General features: G+C 42.8%; 2 protein-coding genes across 5 annotated transcripts in view; one reads left to right on the forward strand and one right to left on the reverse strand.

The window, feature by feature from the left end:
* Positions 1-4,139, forward strand: part of LOC311059755 (serine/threonine-protein kinase tousled-like 2) — a 30,789-nt gene extending 26,650 nt beyond the window's left edge. The window contains exon 20 of the mRNA XM_084077795.1: positions 442-4,139. Coding sequence (XP_083933921.1) covers positions 442-624 — 183 coding nt within the window. The 3' untranslated portion in view covers positions 625-4,139. The remainder of the gene's footprint in view (positions 1-441) is intronic.
* becn1 (beclin 1, autophagy related) lies at positions 1,429-15,220 on the reverse strand. 4 transcript variants are annotated; one of them, XR_014602203.1, is made up of 13 exons: positions 15,043-15,220; positions 14,002-14,159; positions 13,115-13,179; positions 12,617-12,675; positions 12,081-12,171; positions 10,812-10,948; positions 9,841-10,035; positions 9,187-9,333; positions 8,702-8,851; positions 7,941-8,001; positions 7,000-7,142; positions 1,782-6,158; positions 1,429-1,725 (listed from the first exon to the last, which is right to left on the reverse strand). XR_014602203.1 is itself a non-coding variant. In XM_084077796.1 (12 exons), exons 2-12 carry the CDS (start codon positions 14,126-14,128, stop codon positions 5,990-5,992), a joined length of 1,344 nt encoding a protein of 447 aa, XP_083933922.1. In that variant the 5' UTR covers positions 14,129-14,159; positions 15,043-15,220; the 3' UTR covers positions 1,429-5,989. The 4 variants fall into 4 exon arrangements, 3 of the variants coding, with proteins under 3 accessions (XP_083933922.1, XP_083933924.1, XP_083933923.1); XM_084077796.1 differs by having other exon boundaries at positions 1,429-6,158; XM_084077798.1 differs by having other exon boundaries at positions 1,429-6,158; positions 14,002-14,192.
* Positions 15,221-15,570: the final 350 nt, after the last annotated feature.

Raw genomic sequence — 15,570 nt, forward strand, 5'->3', positions numbered from 1 at the left:
TAAAAAAGATTAAGCCTCCAGTGACATGAATGACATGCACCTTTCTCTCTCCCTCCCTTCACTTCATCTCATGTACAACGCGCTGACACTCTTTCGCACATAAATGTATAATCTCATGTACATAGCTGCTGGTATGTGGACCTACCGAGGTGCTACCACCTTGTTGTCTAACCTCATGTATATACTGTTCCAGCTGGATTATGCTGTGTGTGTGTGTATATATATCTATACGTTTCGAGCTTGCGGATCTGCTTCTTTTGAAACTTTTGTGTGACGCTCTAGTACGATCAAGTAGGCCGTCAATTTACAAAAAAACACCAAAAGTTAAAACATGGAGACAAGAGGTTTCTGCCCGACAGCAACGATGTGCATGTCCAATGTGTATATATCACATCTTAATGTCTCTCCATTCTGATTCTCCCCCTCTCTCTCCTCTCCCAGGCGTTCATCCGTCGGTGCCTGGCGTACCGCAAGGAGGACCGCGTGGACGTGTTGCAGCTTGCCAGCGACCCGTTCCTCATGCCCCGCAGGGCCCAGGGCCCCGGCGGGACGCCCCCGGCCCCGCCCGCTCCCTCCACCTCCTTCTCCTCCTCCTACAACAGAAGTGCCTCCAACTCCAACTGAAGCCGGGGGGGGGTGGGACACTCGCCCACCTTCGTCCTGCGCTGACGAATGCACCCTCAGATCTCAAAGACTCCTCCACACACAGCTGGGTGTTGTGGGGGAGAAGGGGCATACACAGATATACCCCCCCACCCATCCTGCAAAGGTCTGCCAGTGGGTAGAACCCAAAGATGTTGTCCCCCGGCTGACTGGCTGTGTGGTCGTGCCATGTACCGGAAGCTTTAACACGCTGGTTCTCAACTTCGCGTCCCCCTCAACCAGAGGTCCAAAGGGACACTTAAAGGGCAAGACCACTTTGGTAGAGGTTTGGGTTGTGTAGTTACCTTGCCATGATGTAACAACAAAGGTGGGCAAGAAATCAAAAATATTTTCTCCATTGACTAGAAATTGATCATTTAAAATATGCTCATCATTGACTTGCATCGTACGGTGACGAGGCACTGGAGGAGCTCTTTTAAGCCCGTAAACGAACGAGCACATTTTGAATCATCAGTTTCTAGTCAATGTTGAAGTTTTTTTTAATTTCTTGCCCACCTTTGGAGTTGCATGGCAAGGTAACTACACAACCCAAACCTCTACCAAAGTGGTCTTGTCCTCTAACAGGTCTGTAACTCAGAGAGTGTACAAATGGAACCAAACGGACCGGTATTAGTGCGCTCTCTGAGTTAAGGATGTTACGGTGTAGATTAAGGTTCCAGTATTGTTTAGTTCCACGATTCTCAAACTTTTTCATTTCAAGGACCCCCTGTTTCAGAGACCCTAATCTGCTTGAAAAATCTGCTTTTTTTTGGGTGTTTTTTATCATCTTTTATTCCAGTTGATTCCTCTCCACACACGTGTGTGTTGTCACTGCTGTTGTATCCTACTGACTCACCTGCCTGGGTTACGTGCAGTGACAAATATCACCCTCCAGCTCCCGGCTTCCCTCCCCAGAGCACGGGCCAATTGTATTCGTGTAGACGCTCGACGGATGCACCACGGTGGATTCGAACCCACAACCTCTGCAGTGGTGGGCAGGCACTTTACCACTGCACCACCCGAGCGCCTTCGGGTCTGTAACTCTCTGTAAGGGTCCATTTGGACCACTGGTGTAACCTGACCCTGGAGCAAGCTTCTTGGATCTGGGAGCGTCAGGTTACCACTGGTGGACCCCAAACCCGATGTTGAGAACCAGTGCTTTCAGAGACTCCATTTTTGTGGAAGTTGAAGAATTTTTCATAACGCCGTTGCTTGAAACGGTCTCATCTGTCACAAGCTTATTTCTCTCAGTACTATATTTTCACATAATTTTTATTGAAGTCAGTTTTTCTCTCAGTACTAGATGATCAACTTTCAAAGCCCTCCCTCTCCCTAGTCTCGCGTAGCGATGGTGAAGTTCTTTTTCTTTTGTTGTTTTCTCCTCCCTCCCATGTAAAGTCTTTGGGTACTTAGAAAAAGCGCTATATACATTTTAGATATTATTATTATTATAATATCTAGATCAGTGATTCTCAACCTGTGGACCGTGAGGATAATGCAAGTTGCCCCCCCCAAATAATTGGCAAAACACTAGAATTTTATGGATAATGTAAAATTAAATAATAATATAAAGTAATGCTATTCTTTATTTAAAACCATAAATTGTTTTTGTTCATTGTGATAATTGGGAACTTTAAAGTATACTACGTTTGTTCCAATGATCCAAGCTGGAACACAATAGATGATTGATCAGGCCTTTCAAAATGTTCAAATGGGCCCTGAGCCATAAATGGTTGGGGGACCGCTTTACTCCTTAGACTGCCTGTGCTGTTACTTTTGACCAGAGTTCACATTTTTCCAGCTCCACTCTTGGAGGCTTTGGTCGTCTTCTGAGCTTGTGTTTTTCTGGCTCGGCACTTTGTACTCTTTCTGCTGGAAGAGCTGGTCAGAGGAGGAGGGCACAGGGGGCTTCACTCTAAACTACCATGGAGACATCACTTGAGGTTGAATCTGGTTACTTTCCAACCTTTAAAAAAAGCTTGAGGCCATCCATTAAGTCTCAGACTTATTTGGCTCCCCAAATAATTGCCAAACACTAGGATTGTATGGATAATATAACATTAATATAAATAATAATAATACTAATGTAAAGATAAAGTTATGGTATTTTTTCTTTAAAACCTTAAATTTTGTTTTCAATTTTAGAATTGGCAACTTAAGTTGCTTCCATTATCAAATAGTTTGATTGACACTGCACGCAGGCCTGACCACTTAACACTTAACGTGTTAAGTGGTCTGATGGGTGGGCTGCGGACACTTTCAAGATTTTCAAATCTTCCAAAAAAATGGGTGCAAACCGCTTTACTCCATAGACACGGTTTTAATTTTTCCAGCTCCACTCTTTGGTTGTGTTCTGAGCTTGTTTTTTCTGGCTTCTGCTGGAAGAGCTGGTCAGAGGAGGAGCGGCACTCTTCACTAGTACAAAGGAAACATCACTTAAAGTTGAAAAGTTTGATTGTTTTCAAACCTTTTAAAAAAAGAAAAACCTTGAGGCCATCCATTAAGTACCCGATACGCATGTGTTGTAGTGAAGGTGTTATCTTTCAGCAGCTTAAATTTCACAGACCTTATAAACCATCGTCAGATTGTTCTCCATCTGGCTATCCAGCTCATCCAATGCGTTCTTTTTCTTCTTTCCCCAAGTATTTCATAAAAAGGGCTCGTCTTCTCTTCAAGTCTGTGCTCAAATTCAAACCCTCCCTTCCCAAAGCGTGAGAAAGAAGGTTTCATCAGGAGCGACACCCCAGCCCACCCTCCGGCTCCGATCCTGGGGCATTCTGGCCACATTCTCAGGAACCACTGATCTAGATTTAATTTAGGGGCTAGAACTGGGTGGAAACAAGAAAAAAATAAATGCATTGCAGAACCAATGCAAAGCCTTATTTGAGGTCCTTACTATTGGGATGGTATCAGGATTGGGTTCTCCAATGAAAGCAGTAGATTTGTTAATCGGAGGTTCTTCTACAGTAGTTCTTCTAGTCCCTACATCAGTGGTTCTCAAAGTTTTAAATTTCAAGGACCCCCACAACTCTGAAAGTCCCTGGAGTGTGGACCTCACTTCGAGAACCACTGTCCTTTCATTGAATTTCGCCAGACCTATTGGTAGGCTGAGATCTCCGATCGTCTGGCTACGCGAGACGATCCCCTCCCTTCCGAGTTTGAGACTGGGACATATTTGAGAAGGGGGATATACTGATGACCAAAGTTGATGTTCAGAGCTTTGGAAATGTGATGTTGTGATGCAAACTAGGGTCATTTGTACACAAGGATTTGCCTGGTTTTGACCTTTTTGAATTATTGTATTAGATAACTGAAAGTTGGACTTTGTTCTTTCAGCGGTTCAGTACATGTTTTTTCATGAGATTTCCAGCCCCTTCTCATGTGGTTTTGTTATCTTCAGCAGGGGGCTGACTATGAATGGCTGTTGTGAGGAGAGGTTCAAATCCTCAACAGAACTGAATATGAAAGCATTAAAACCAACATTTGGTTCGACTGTTGCCGTTTGTTTTGATTGATTTGGGGGAAGAAATAACTTGCATGTCACAAAAATCACTTTATTGTAAAGCATGCAGTGTTACACAATAGTTGCTTTAAAGCATACGTCTCTATTAACAGTAATGTTAGTGTTTAATGTACAATTGAATTACCAAAATCCTACAATCCAACCCCAGTCATCGGAGCCAAGCTCCATGTCACCCACACAGGTGATTAGAGAGACTTTGGCTGATTAGACTGCTTCTGCACAAGACATTTACGGAAATTGACACATCGATAAGTCTCAGCTTGCGTTGGCTACGACGCCCGGGGCGCAGCCGATCAAATTGTGGCAACCCCCTAACAGGCGCTTACATAACTGACAGGTCTAATTCTATAACAAGGGGTCTAATCAGCCTAAATGCCTGAAAATAACTGTGTGGGTGAAACTCAAACGTTCTGTAAATGTTTTGAACATTAATCACATGGTTTGTATAAGGGTGTCAGTGCGTAAAGGTACTGTTTGTAGGGTAAGTATTGTTGACAGTGCATGCTTATCCGTCTACGTGGAAACACAGATACAAGGTATTAGTCAATGTACACAAGTCCACTGGTTATTGAGACGGCTACACAGTAAAATCCTACATGTTCAATTATCCATTTTGCATCTCTTGGGAGTATACAAATTTAACCAAATGGGTTACATTTGTAAACCCAAGAGTTAAATGAACTCAGAGGATTTTGCTGTGTGCACAGGAGTCAACTAACCATGCTCCTATGGTGAAGTTCTGTTTCTACAGCTGACAGGAGGACATATATACATACATCTCAGCAGCCATTTCCTTAGCCTGTCTTGGCAGCTTTAGTGATTAGAGTCCATCAGTGTTTGTTTTGGCAGCTGAAATGTGTCTGTACTGTACATCACTGCACACTGTGGAGCACTGACTGGAGCTTTGGACCTCGGTAGAACCGTTGGTTGTACAGTTAACCCGGTCATGATACAAGCACAAAAATATTTTAGCTGTTGCTCATCCTGTGATAAACAACTGGAAGTAGTGAATCCATTCACTTTCTGCATTGGCAAAGCAGGCCTCAAAAATCTCACTTTTTTTTAAGCACATTAACCACGTGAACCCTTGCGTCCCTATTCTAAGGCCAATTTTTGGCAGAGATTTGGTGTAGAGGGACCAAGTACAGAGCCCTGGGGGGCCCCGGTCAACTAAGTAGGGTTTAAGTGGTTAAAGTTGCCTACGTGTCTACTGCTATAAATGGAAAGCCTGTTTAGGCAGCATATCATTTATATTAAACTTTGAGCGTCATACCATATCTCTTGTCAACCAGTAGTGGTTTAAATGGATCTAGTATCTACTTCTGGTGTCTTAACTCACAGAGCATAGAATGCAACAGATAAAGATGATTTTGTAAAATATTTAGATTTATGCTGATCATGCCCTGGTAGCTATTACAAACCAAGGTTCTACCAAAGTTCAACATGGGTTGAAGATCACTCTATGATCAAAGTATTGATGTAAGTGTTCTGACATGTCTCCAAGCCAGTGGTTCTTAAACTTTTTTGTTTTAATTAAAGGGGCCCCATAACTCTGAGAGTGCATTTGTACACTGTCAGAGTTATAGACCTGTAAGAGTCCATTTGGAACCCCCTCAAGTAACCCTGAGCGTCCCTGCCTGAACGGACCCCACACTGAGAACCACTGCTCCACGCCTTCCTGCAGAATTCAACCACTAGAGTCCACAAAGAATGTTAGCGGACCTCCTATAATACTTTTATAGGATTCTTGTTAACAACACGACGTCCATTATGTCCAACGGGTGCACGGTTCCAGTCCCTTGTTCCCTTGAGCAGGAACCAAACCTATCGGTTGTAGAACTGAGAGGAGACCCAGGCCAGTCCCCACTTGAGGTTGGTCAGCATGAACTTCAAGGCCTTGGTCCACTGCTCCTCCGAGTTGAACTGGGTCTTGATGGAGTACGAACCGCCGCTGCCTCCCGTGTCTTCGATCTTGCCCTTCTCCACGTCCATCCTAAAACCATGCAAGTAAAACACATACAATGGAATGGTCACATACACTATGAAAGCCAACTAACAACACAAAAGTCTGTGGTGTCCTTTTTTTTTGCTGTGTTTGACAATATAAACAAATATTTGAAGTCTTTTTTGAAATGTGCAGCACACTGAGTCATGCTCCATAAGTCTTAGAATGCATTATCACACAAAGTGTGACGGTCCACCTGATTCGGATGTTATCAATGCATTGAATGGGACATCACCTTGAATCAGACCATTGAATGGGCGAAGTAAGCGACATACTGACCTACCGACAGAGATGACTTATACTGTATAAAGTTAAGTTTCGGTTTAGAGGCGTGCAGTCTCAAGCGAACTGGAGCCACGAGAGGGACCACCGAGCGAGCTGAAGCGAGTAAGTTGCCGTCCCAAATGTTGCGACGTTCGCTTAAGCCTACTCATCGCCGTCCGAGTTATATACCGATAGGCACATAATCGTAAATCATGTTGTGGGGACTGCTCTGCCTCCGGGTAGGTCAGTATCTCCTGATTACACCCAATGAATGGTCTGATGAATTGCCTCAGACCTGAGGAAATAGCCACCTAGACTCAAAGCGTCACACTTTGTGTGTTAATAAATTGTAATGACCCAGTTTGCGGCCTGGATATTTGTTTCTGCCCCTGCACCTGGCCCTGATGTGCGTGCTTTTTTCACTTGTTTATTGCACCTATAATAATATAACATGCTCAAAATAGAGGTGCCAGGTTCAAAGTGATAGATCATCAAATGGTGGTCTCCCTTATAACCTGAATAATACGCTCCCATTCATCCCACCAGAACGTTTTCAGGCACTTGCCTGTAGGGCAGACAGAAGCCTGTGTCTCCCTTCTCCACCTCCTCTTTGAACTGCTGGACGCAGTCGAGGAACGCCACCATGGCGTGGTCGAACTTGTTGTCCCAAAAGAAGCGCAGGCCTCCTGAGCAGTACAGAGGCAGTTCCTGAAAGGCACACCAAGAGACAATGCATGGAATTAAGAAAAATGTAAATATCATGACTGAATTCTAAATCTGTGATTTGTGAAACAGCATGAAAGGACCCCCGCCCCTCGCGCTCAGTTTCCTAAACAATGTAGCACAATATGTAGAATTATGATGTTTAGCCATTATCGTTATAAAGCTATTATGTTCTTGCTGTTCTACATACAGCCAACCGGTTGAAGAAATCACAGATTGAGGCTTTAAGCTTTGCTTGTATGAAATATCCGAGCCCATTAGGGTTTTAATGGAAGATACTTCTGAACATGTACTCTATTCCTAGTTAGTTTGACCACTTAAAATACTCTTTTAATCTCAATATAACTAATGACTGAAAATAGTCGATCTACAAGCTCACAAATGACTGAAGCGACTGAGAACTTTAATCCATGCAAATGGCAGACAAACATTTATCTAGTTTATTTGAATTGCAAATAACACACAAATCATACACACATCTTGGTTAAAAGACATTTGAGGATAAAACATAACAAAGTCCTGGAAACATAACTGAATACAGCATTTAACATACATATTTTTTTATTTTATTTTTTCATTTTTATTTCCCCTGACCCTTTTTCCCCCTCTACACCAAATTGCTTTGCCAAAAATAGCAGATCGGCTATTTTCGCCATAATCTTTGCCTATTTATGTCTTTCCCAAAAATAGAGATGCTAGGGTTAATGTTGTTAAAGGGAATATCAGTGCACATGTGACAAACCACAGCCAGTGTGGTTTATTAAGGTTTATAAAGTTGTTTACCTTGGACTTGTCAGTCAGTGACTCCAGGAAAGAGTGGTTTCCGTACGGCACCAGGCGATACCTGCAACCGATGGATGACAGTTGAGTAATGCATCCTGGCATGGGTGGCTTAAACACTTCAAACCCCTGTCGTCTTAGAGAACTGGACTTCAGAGTTACAACTGCACTTTGACCACTTACATTCTACAACGAATCTCTTCGCAAGAAATAGCAGATCTACAAGTACAAGCTCACGATGGCGATCCACCGTGAGCTTGTAGATCTATGGAATGGAAAATGCTATTTTTGGCTAGTGTTCAACCCCAGAATATGGATGCTGGGGTTCAGTGGCTTAAACAACAAATTAAACGCACATCCTCTGACTATCCAGGTCTTCTACAGTGGATGTAAAATTCCAGTATTTGAATCAAACCAGTCAAGTGGTTCAACCAGAAACACCATAGCATACATATCTTCTTTGTGTTATTGATCCACTTCTGCATATTGATCTACTGACAAAGTTTGAATCCCATTAAGAGTTTTCATTGTGTTATTGAAGAAGTCAAACTATCTGTGTCTATCTGGGGGGGGGGGGGGTGTGTGTGTGTGTGTGTGTGTGTGTGTGTGTGTGTGTGTGTGTGTGTGTGTGTGTGTGTGTGTGTGTGTGTGTGTGTGTGTGTGTGTGTGTGTGTGTGTGTGTGTGTGTGTGTGTGTGTGTGTGTGTGTGTGTGTGTGTGTGTGTGTGTGTGTGTGTGTGTGTGTGTGTGTGCGCGCGCGCGCACCTCTGGAAGCGCAGGCCCATCTTGTTGGCCAGTGCGTGCAGCAGCAGTACGGTTTGTCCCCAGGCAGCATTGATCTCATTCCACTCCACAGGGACGCTGGGAAGGCGACCCAGTCGGAAGTTGTTGATGGTTCCAAACTGACCACTGTGCCTGGTGGCAGTACAGAGGACAAAGTGCTATTCAGTAATCTCCCTTTTTTTATAGCCTTTTAACTAGTTATTTTCTTAATAAAGTTGCAAATCAATGGATTTATTATAATTATAATTATAGATTCAGTAAGTGTCTTGTGAGCTGACAGTAGGCATATGAACTGTATGTAGTTTGCTCATTGGACGTAGCAGAGACATCACTGAGCACTGCTGTGCCAATAATTTGTAATAATTAACTATTAAACATTTAAAGTCATTAATAACCCCCAACAGTTTGTGAAAGGGACCGTTATTCTAAGGGGTATGAGACTATTACTCTGGATGTGTGTGTGTTACCAGATGTGGAAGGTAGCGTTGAAGACGTTGGTCTTCTTCAGGCGGTCCAGTTGGGTCTGACAGTAGCGCATCTGGTTGTCCACGCTCTTCAACTCGTCATCCAGCTCCAGCTGCTGACGCTTGAACTCACTGTACTCCTTCTGGTACCTGACACACACACACACGCACACCGTGAGGGAGATGTTAGTGTCACTGACTGTCAGGTGGCTAACATGTACATAGACCACACCAGTTGTCAACTTGTACAGTAGATCTGCTATTTTCATTATTTTAGCACGACACTGTGCGGCAAAGTCTGAAATAACAGTTAATTGATTTGTTGATAGACGAAACTTGTTATGAAATATAATTTTTAAAACGCTTCTCGATTAATCGAAACAGTAATCGAAGAAAGCTACCGAGTGGTGCAGCCATACTCTCTCTCTCCCTCTCCTTCACTCTACACACACCTCTGTACACACCTGCAATTGAGGCTAATGTTCTAAACATCATGTTCTCTGCTATCACATACATACGCCATCTATATATATCTTTATTAGTTTTATTTTACATGTTTCTATCTCTTCTGCTCTCACTCAACCTCTCACTTCGCCTACTTCTTTACACCTGTAAACCTGTGATGTGACAACAAAGTGTGACTGTCCTCCTACTCACTGCAGCTCCTCGGTGTCCAGCTGCTGGGAGTGCGTGCGTCCCTGGGTGACCTCCAGGGCCACGGCGGCCCTCTGCTCCTCCACCGCCTCCAGCTCCTGGACCAGCGCCTCCTCCTCCTCGTTCAGCTGACGGAGCTCCGCCAGCAGGCTGTCCTCCTCCTCCACCCGCAGCTGGGACAGCAGCTCCAGGCACTGCCTACAGACAGAGGGGTCAGGGACAGGTCAGGTCACTCACATTAGGCTCCGTCTTGTGTGCAGGGAAGCGTAAATACGGTCTACGACAGTGTTTTGCCAAGGACCGCCCATAGCCCCATACCTTCTTCTGATTGGTTGAAATGAAAGAACAGGAACTGGCTGTTTCTGCCACAAAACCGCAGATTTTTGCTGATAAGGTATAGCTATGTTATGTCCCGATAGGGACATAACATAGCTATACTTTAGCTAGCCTCCTTGGTAAGTAGCATTATAAAAGGGGCCTACATGCTCCAACTGACATCCGAAATGTCTTCGGACAGGGTGGGTGATAACTACAAAATGAACGGACTGAGCGGCTGCACCCCTAGATGTTCTTCTGACTATCCAGTTCGGACAGTGAGATTGGTCAGAAGTTGGGTGGGCGTTATATATTTGCGATGCAACGCGAGAGTGTGGTCTTGCCAACACCAATTCGGGACCCCTGAACTCGCTGCCCTCCACACCCTCCTGTCTAGCATCAGGGACTTGAGCTTTACAGTGTTGTTAGCTCCGCTGTTGTGCCGCAGTGCATCTATGTAAGTGGTGCGCTTATGCGGACATCAGATGGCTTATTTTTAAGCATGTACCTTTGTTATTATAAGTAACCATTCGGCGAAAATAACCGATCTACAAGCTCCCAAAGTTCACAATTGAGCTTGCAGATCAGCCATTTTTGGTATTTGTCATATGACGAAGTATATAGGTTTTTTAATGTGAGCGCAGTGGGCTTGTATTTACTTGTAGTTCTGGCATTCGTTCTCTGTGATGTTGAGTTGTGTGTCCAGGTGGTCCAGCAGTGTGTCCGTACACTCCTCACACAGCGGGTGGTCCACGTCCGTCTGTCCAGACATGATGTCAAACAGGTTGCTGGTAACCTGCAGAGACACGGGACAGGCACACACACACAGTCATCTTTTTTGGATTAGGGTTAAGGTCACTCCATGTGTACTAGGGATGCCACAATCTGACCTTCAGCCAATTCGAAATTCGGACAGCCCTGGCGAATATTTTTCGATTATTCGACAGCGCCGTTTTTTGAAAAATATTTTTCAAAAAAAAAAAAAAGTTTTTTTTTTTTTCTTTTTTTTTTTTTGAAAAATATTTTCGCTCCTGTTTTAGCATTATTACGGTCATTTCCGGGTTGCGCGGCCCAATTATCAGTTACGTTAATGTTTGGGCTGGGATGCTTTCCAGCAGGGGCCTCAGTGCGGCTGCAGAGTTCATGTTTGGGCTGGGCTGAAACAGCGAAACGCTCTGAAACTGTGGCCATTTACAATTATTAAGACTATAATATTACTATTATTAGTATTAGCATATATTTTGATTGAAACTAAGGCATACAAAAGTAAAAAGTAAAAAAAAAAAAAAAAGTAAAAAAAAAAAAAAAATCTTAAAAAATAATAAAAAATATATATAATTAAAATCGAATTTTAAAAATCATTTTCGATTATGGAGACTGTAACGAATATTCGAAAATTCGAATATTCGGTGGCATCCCTAATGTGTACACTCTCAGAGTTACAGACCTGCAAGGGTGCATTTGGAACCCCCCTATAGTTTCGAGTCGCGGACCAATTTTTATGGGTAGCGAGTAAATATCCCCTTTATGTTTTGTTTCCTACATTTAACACACACATCACAACTTTTCATCAATTAAATCAATTCCAACATTTTTCTAAGTATCTTATAAATAAAATCAAAATACTTTTTTAAGAAGCAGTGAAAATAGCAAATCTGCAAGCTTTCAACACGACGCGAAGCCACGCGTTGTGAGATTGTAGATTTGCTATTTTCACTAGTTTGGGTCCCGGGCAAACGTCTACGGTAATTACTCTTTTGAGTCTCGAGCTAAAAGGTTTGGGAACCACTGCCCCTATAGGAATATTTAAAAAGGAAACCGTCAAGAGATGGGACATGGTTGTAGATGGGACAACAGTGAGACATGGTGGATGGGACAACAGTGAGAGATGGTGGATGGGACAGCGGTGGTGTTAGTGCAGGGCTCACCTTGAGTCTGCGGCTCAGGTTCTCCATGGTTCCTCCGTCAGACGCCTCTCCTATCAGAGTGAAGCTGTTGGCGCTCTCTGTCGACATCATCCTGCACACGGCAAAATCCTCAGTGTTTATTTAACCCCATTTCCAACCTGACGTCTGTATTTTGGGCATGTCATTACAAGAATATTCTATATTTTTGCCACACGACTCCATCGTACAAGGAAGTATAAATAGGGATTGAGTGGTATAAAGTGAGTTAACACCAAAGAGGGTACAAAGGGAACCAAATGGCATTTGATCCCATTTGCACACGCTTCTGAGGTTAAATTAAGACTAAGGACTTTATTGTCTGTGAGAGTGTTAAGCAGCTGTGGAACATTCTGTGTCATCATAATCAACATTTTTCCATCATTTGCAGTTTGAGATAACAAAACAATTATGCGTTTCACTATGAGGTCTTCATCATTTCTCACTGAATGATCAGCAATCAGCAAGCATTACAAGCAAATAGGCAGCGTTTGGAACTAGGGATAATACATAGGTCTCACCGTGCAGGAGGGATATATTTCCTGGCAACTCCATCTTGCTTGCTTTCCACAAAGGTCTCCTTGGAAGGAAATGAAAAAAGACATTCAGAGAAAAATTACAGTGAGTGGTAGGTAGGTAAAAATAGGTAGAGTTAAGTCTGGCCTAGTCATCTGCAATTAGACCGACTGGACTGGCGTAATGTATAACTTAATAAATAATGTTTATAGTATAATGTACAATACTACTGTATATCACCAGTATATAATCAATCGTCAATGAATGGATGTATATTATGTACAGAATATTGACAGTAGAATGAGGTTTTATATATGTACAGTGTCAGCCAGCCTACAGTGACATTTCCAGTTAAATCTCAGAACTTAAGAATTATGATGGATTCTTGGTTTACCTATGATCCTACACGACTATTTCTATGCATCTGTTACTACCTTGTGTTTACGAGCGTCTGCTAAATGCCTACATTGTAAGAAAGGAAAGGAAGGAGGTTTCAAGCGTACCTCTGGTGCAGTCTCCCCTTCATTGCTGTCAGTCTGTCTACTAGGAGTCACAGTGACCAGTGGAGCTGTTCAGAGAGAGAGAGGCTAGTCACCTGATGGCAGATCGGACGGGTCACATTTTGGACGATGAAATACCTGTCAAGACATTATCTACACCTGTGCTTCATTCTCATCCTATGGATCAAGACCCTTAAACCCTCTAGACTTAGTAAACTGGACATGAGTTGACTCTCTCGCACCCCTTCTACACCAAATCTTTTCTAGCTGTGTCCATCTGTCTGACTCCTGTCCTTTGGACCGGAAGGTTCTGGGTTCGATCCCGGCCGCCGGCACCTCGGCATGCGAGTAGCGTGGGCTTGGGTGCGGCACGGCGCGCGGTAAGTACCTGGAGCTAATGGTAGGTGTTGCGCGCCCCCTTAGAAAACCCATCTCCCAGGGTTCTAGCTTTCTCACGCCGACACTGACAATAAGCCTCTACGGCCTACTTACTTAGATGAAAAAAAACGATGATCTACAAGCTCACAACGCCTTTTAAGCTTGTCGATCGGCTATGTTTGGCTAATATTCCATTTCTAAGTGTATCGTGAGTAGGCCTGTCACAATTATTACATAATTGTCCAATCGCAATTCTTTTTGCATAATCGTCATAATCATTTGGAAAAACGTTCATACATTTTCGAATAATAATAAAAAATAAAGAAAGTAGCAGATCTACAAGCTTACAACGGGTCACGATCAGCCATTTAAAAATGTCTTTGAAAGTATAAAATGAGTAAATGTGTCAGATATGTCTTTGTAATCGTGACAGCCCCTAACCGTGAGACATGGACAATGCAAACACTCTGGCATTCACTACAACAACACAGATATGGGACAACAAGCCTTACCGATGAGCTCCTGGATGGTGACCCGGTCCAGGACGTTGAAGGAGGTGTCCAGCTTCAGAGGCTGGCTGCACCGCTGACACACGAAGCTCACCTGCATGGTGCTGCTGGACGACTTGGAGGCCTCCATCCCTACTGCTGCTACTGGCTGCTGCTACTAGCTGCGAGTCAAATCACAGGCACACAAGGGTTTCCTTTGGTTTATTAGACCAGTGTGGGCCAGGGTCCCCAGATACTGTAACAGTAAAGTGATAATCACTGAATTTTAAGAACTTTTTAAATACCTAAAGAGAAATTAAATGAAAAGAAAAAAAAAAACATTACTGCATCGAAATAATTAACAAACTGTTACTATAAAAACTGGTGAAACATTGGCAGAAAGAGGCAAAAAAAAGCTTGTAGAGCTGCTATTCTCACAATATTTCTGTGGGAACTGAGTCAAACTAAATGTAATGTCTCAACTCCTACAATTACAAGTCCTTGTCAGGGTGGGTGTTACTTATATGCTATGTTGATGAATTGAACACATAGGACCACAATTTCCATTGGAGTTACTCACAATGCGACGCATTGTAACTTGTAGATCTGCTATTTTCAAACGTTTTACATACATTTTATATATTTGAAAACTTGTGAAATGGGACTTCTGGGAAATGTGAATCCTGCATAATGAGTACTTTTACTTTTGGTACTTTAATTACATTTTGATGCCAATATTTTTGTACTTTTACTCAAGTAAATTTTGAGTTCCGGACTTAAGAGTATGTCTACATGGCAGAATTGATACTTTTACTTAAGTACAACATTTGAGTACCTTTCCCACCACTGGTGCTCTCTGCATTCTATGTGATCATTCATCAACACACATAAGATGTCACAATAACATTTGTTGTTACATGCTGAGATTGATAACTGTTATCAACACACATGACATCTTAACTGAAACACTGCTAATTTCACCATCGAAACTGTACCAGTTTGAACTGCTATGTGTGGATTAGCTTTTAGCTTAGCAGCTAAATAGTACACAAAGGTTTGACTCACTGTTGTTGTTGTCGTCGCTCGCAGTGTTAACTGTGCTTCTAATTAAACGTAGGCCGAGCGCCTCGGCTTTTAAAATAATATCTATATGAAATGTTTTAGTTTCCCAACATTTAGACGCGATGTTTACATATTTTTTCCTCCTCAGAGTCACGGGACGGTGAAGTTCCTTGTTGTTGTTTTGACCGGATATGCCGCATGAGGCCGCGTTGCCAGGTTTTGTGAGAGAAACAAGCAACCACGTATATGAAAACGAGCCCAAACGAAGCAATTTAGGCCACACGAGCATAGCCGAGCACAGCTACTGAGCACAGCTATTTTCAAAAACTCTTGCAATAAAATGTGAAATATTTCATGAAAATATTTGAGAACGGTCCACTGGTTTAAATGATAATTATGATTTTTGGGAAGCAAGCCCAAATAAGCAACTACAATTTAGAAAAAAACGCAACCTGCAACTGTTTACTCTATCTTCTATGATGTTTTGTTTTGCATATATCTGTATATTGAATTTGTCTGTCACAAAGGACC

The sequence above is a fragment of the Gymnoscopelus microlampas genome, assembly GCF_963454915.1.
Source record: "Gymnoscopelus microlampas genome assembly, chromosome: 14".
In the NCBI taxonomy this organism is placed as follows: Eukaryota; Metazoa; Chordata; class Actinopteri; order Myctophiformes; family Myctophidae; genus Gymnoscopelus; species Gymnoscopelus microlampas.

Bases quoted from the DNA above. Each gene is read 5' to 3' on its own strand.
- becn1 (XM_084077796.1), bottom strand. From the start codon at position 14,128: ATGGAGGCCTCCAAGTCGTCCAGCAGCACCATGCAGGTGAGCTTCGTG. The intron at 8,852-9,186 runs GTAACACACACA...TACTGCCACCAG, and splicing joins AACGCTACCTTCCACATCTG to GCACAGTGGTCAGTTTGGAA. The intron at 7,143-7,940 runs GTAAACAACTTT...TGTGCCTTTCAG, and splicing joins CACTGACTGACAAGTCCAAG to GAACTGCCTCTGTACTGCTC.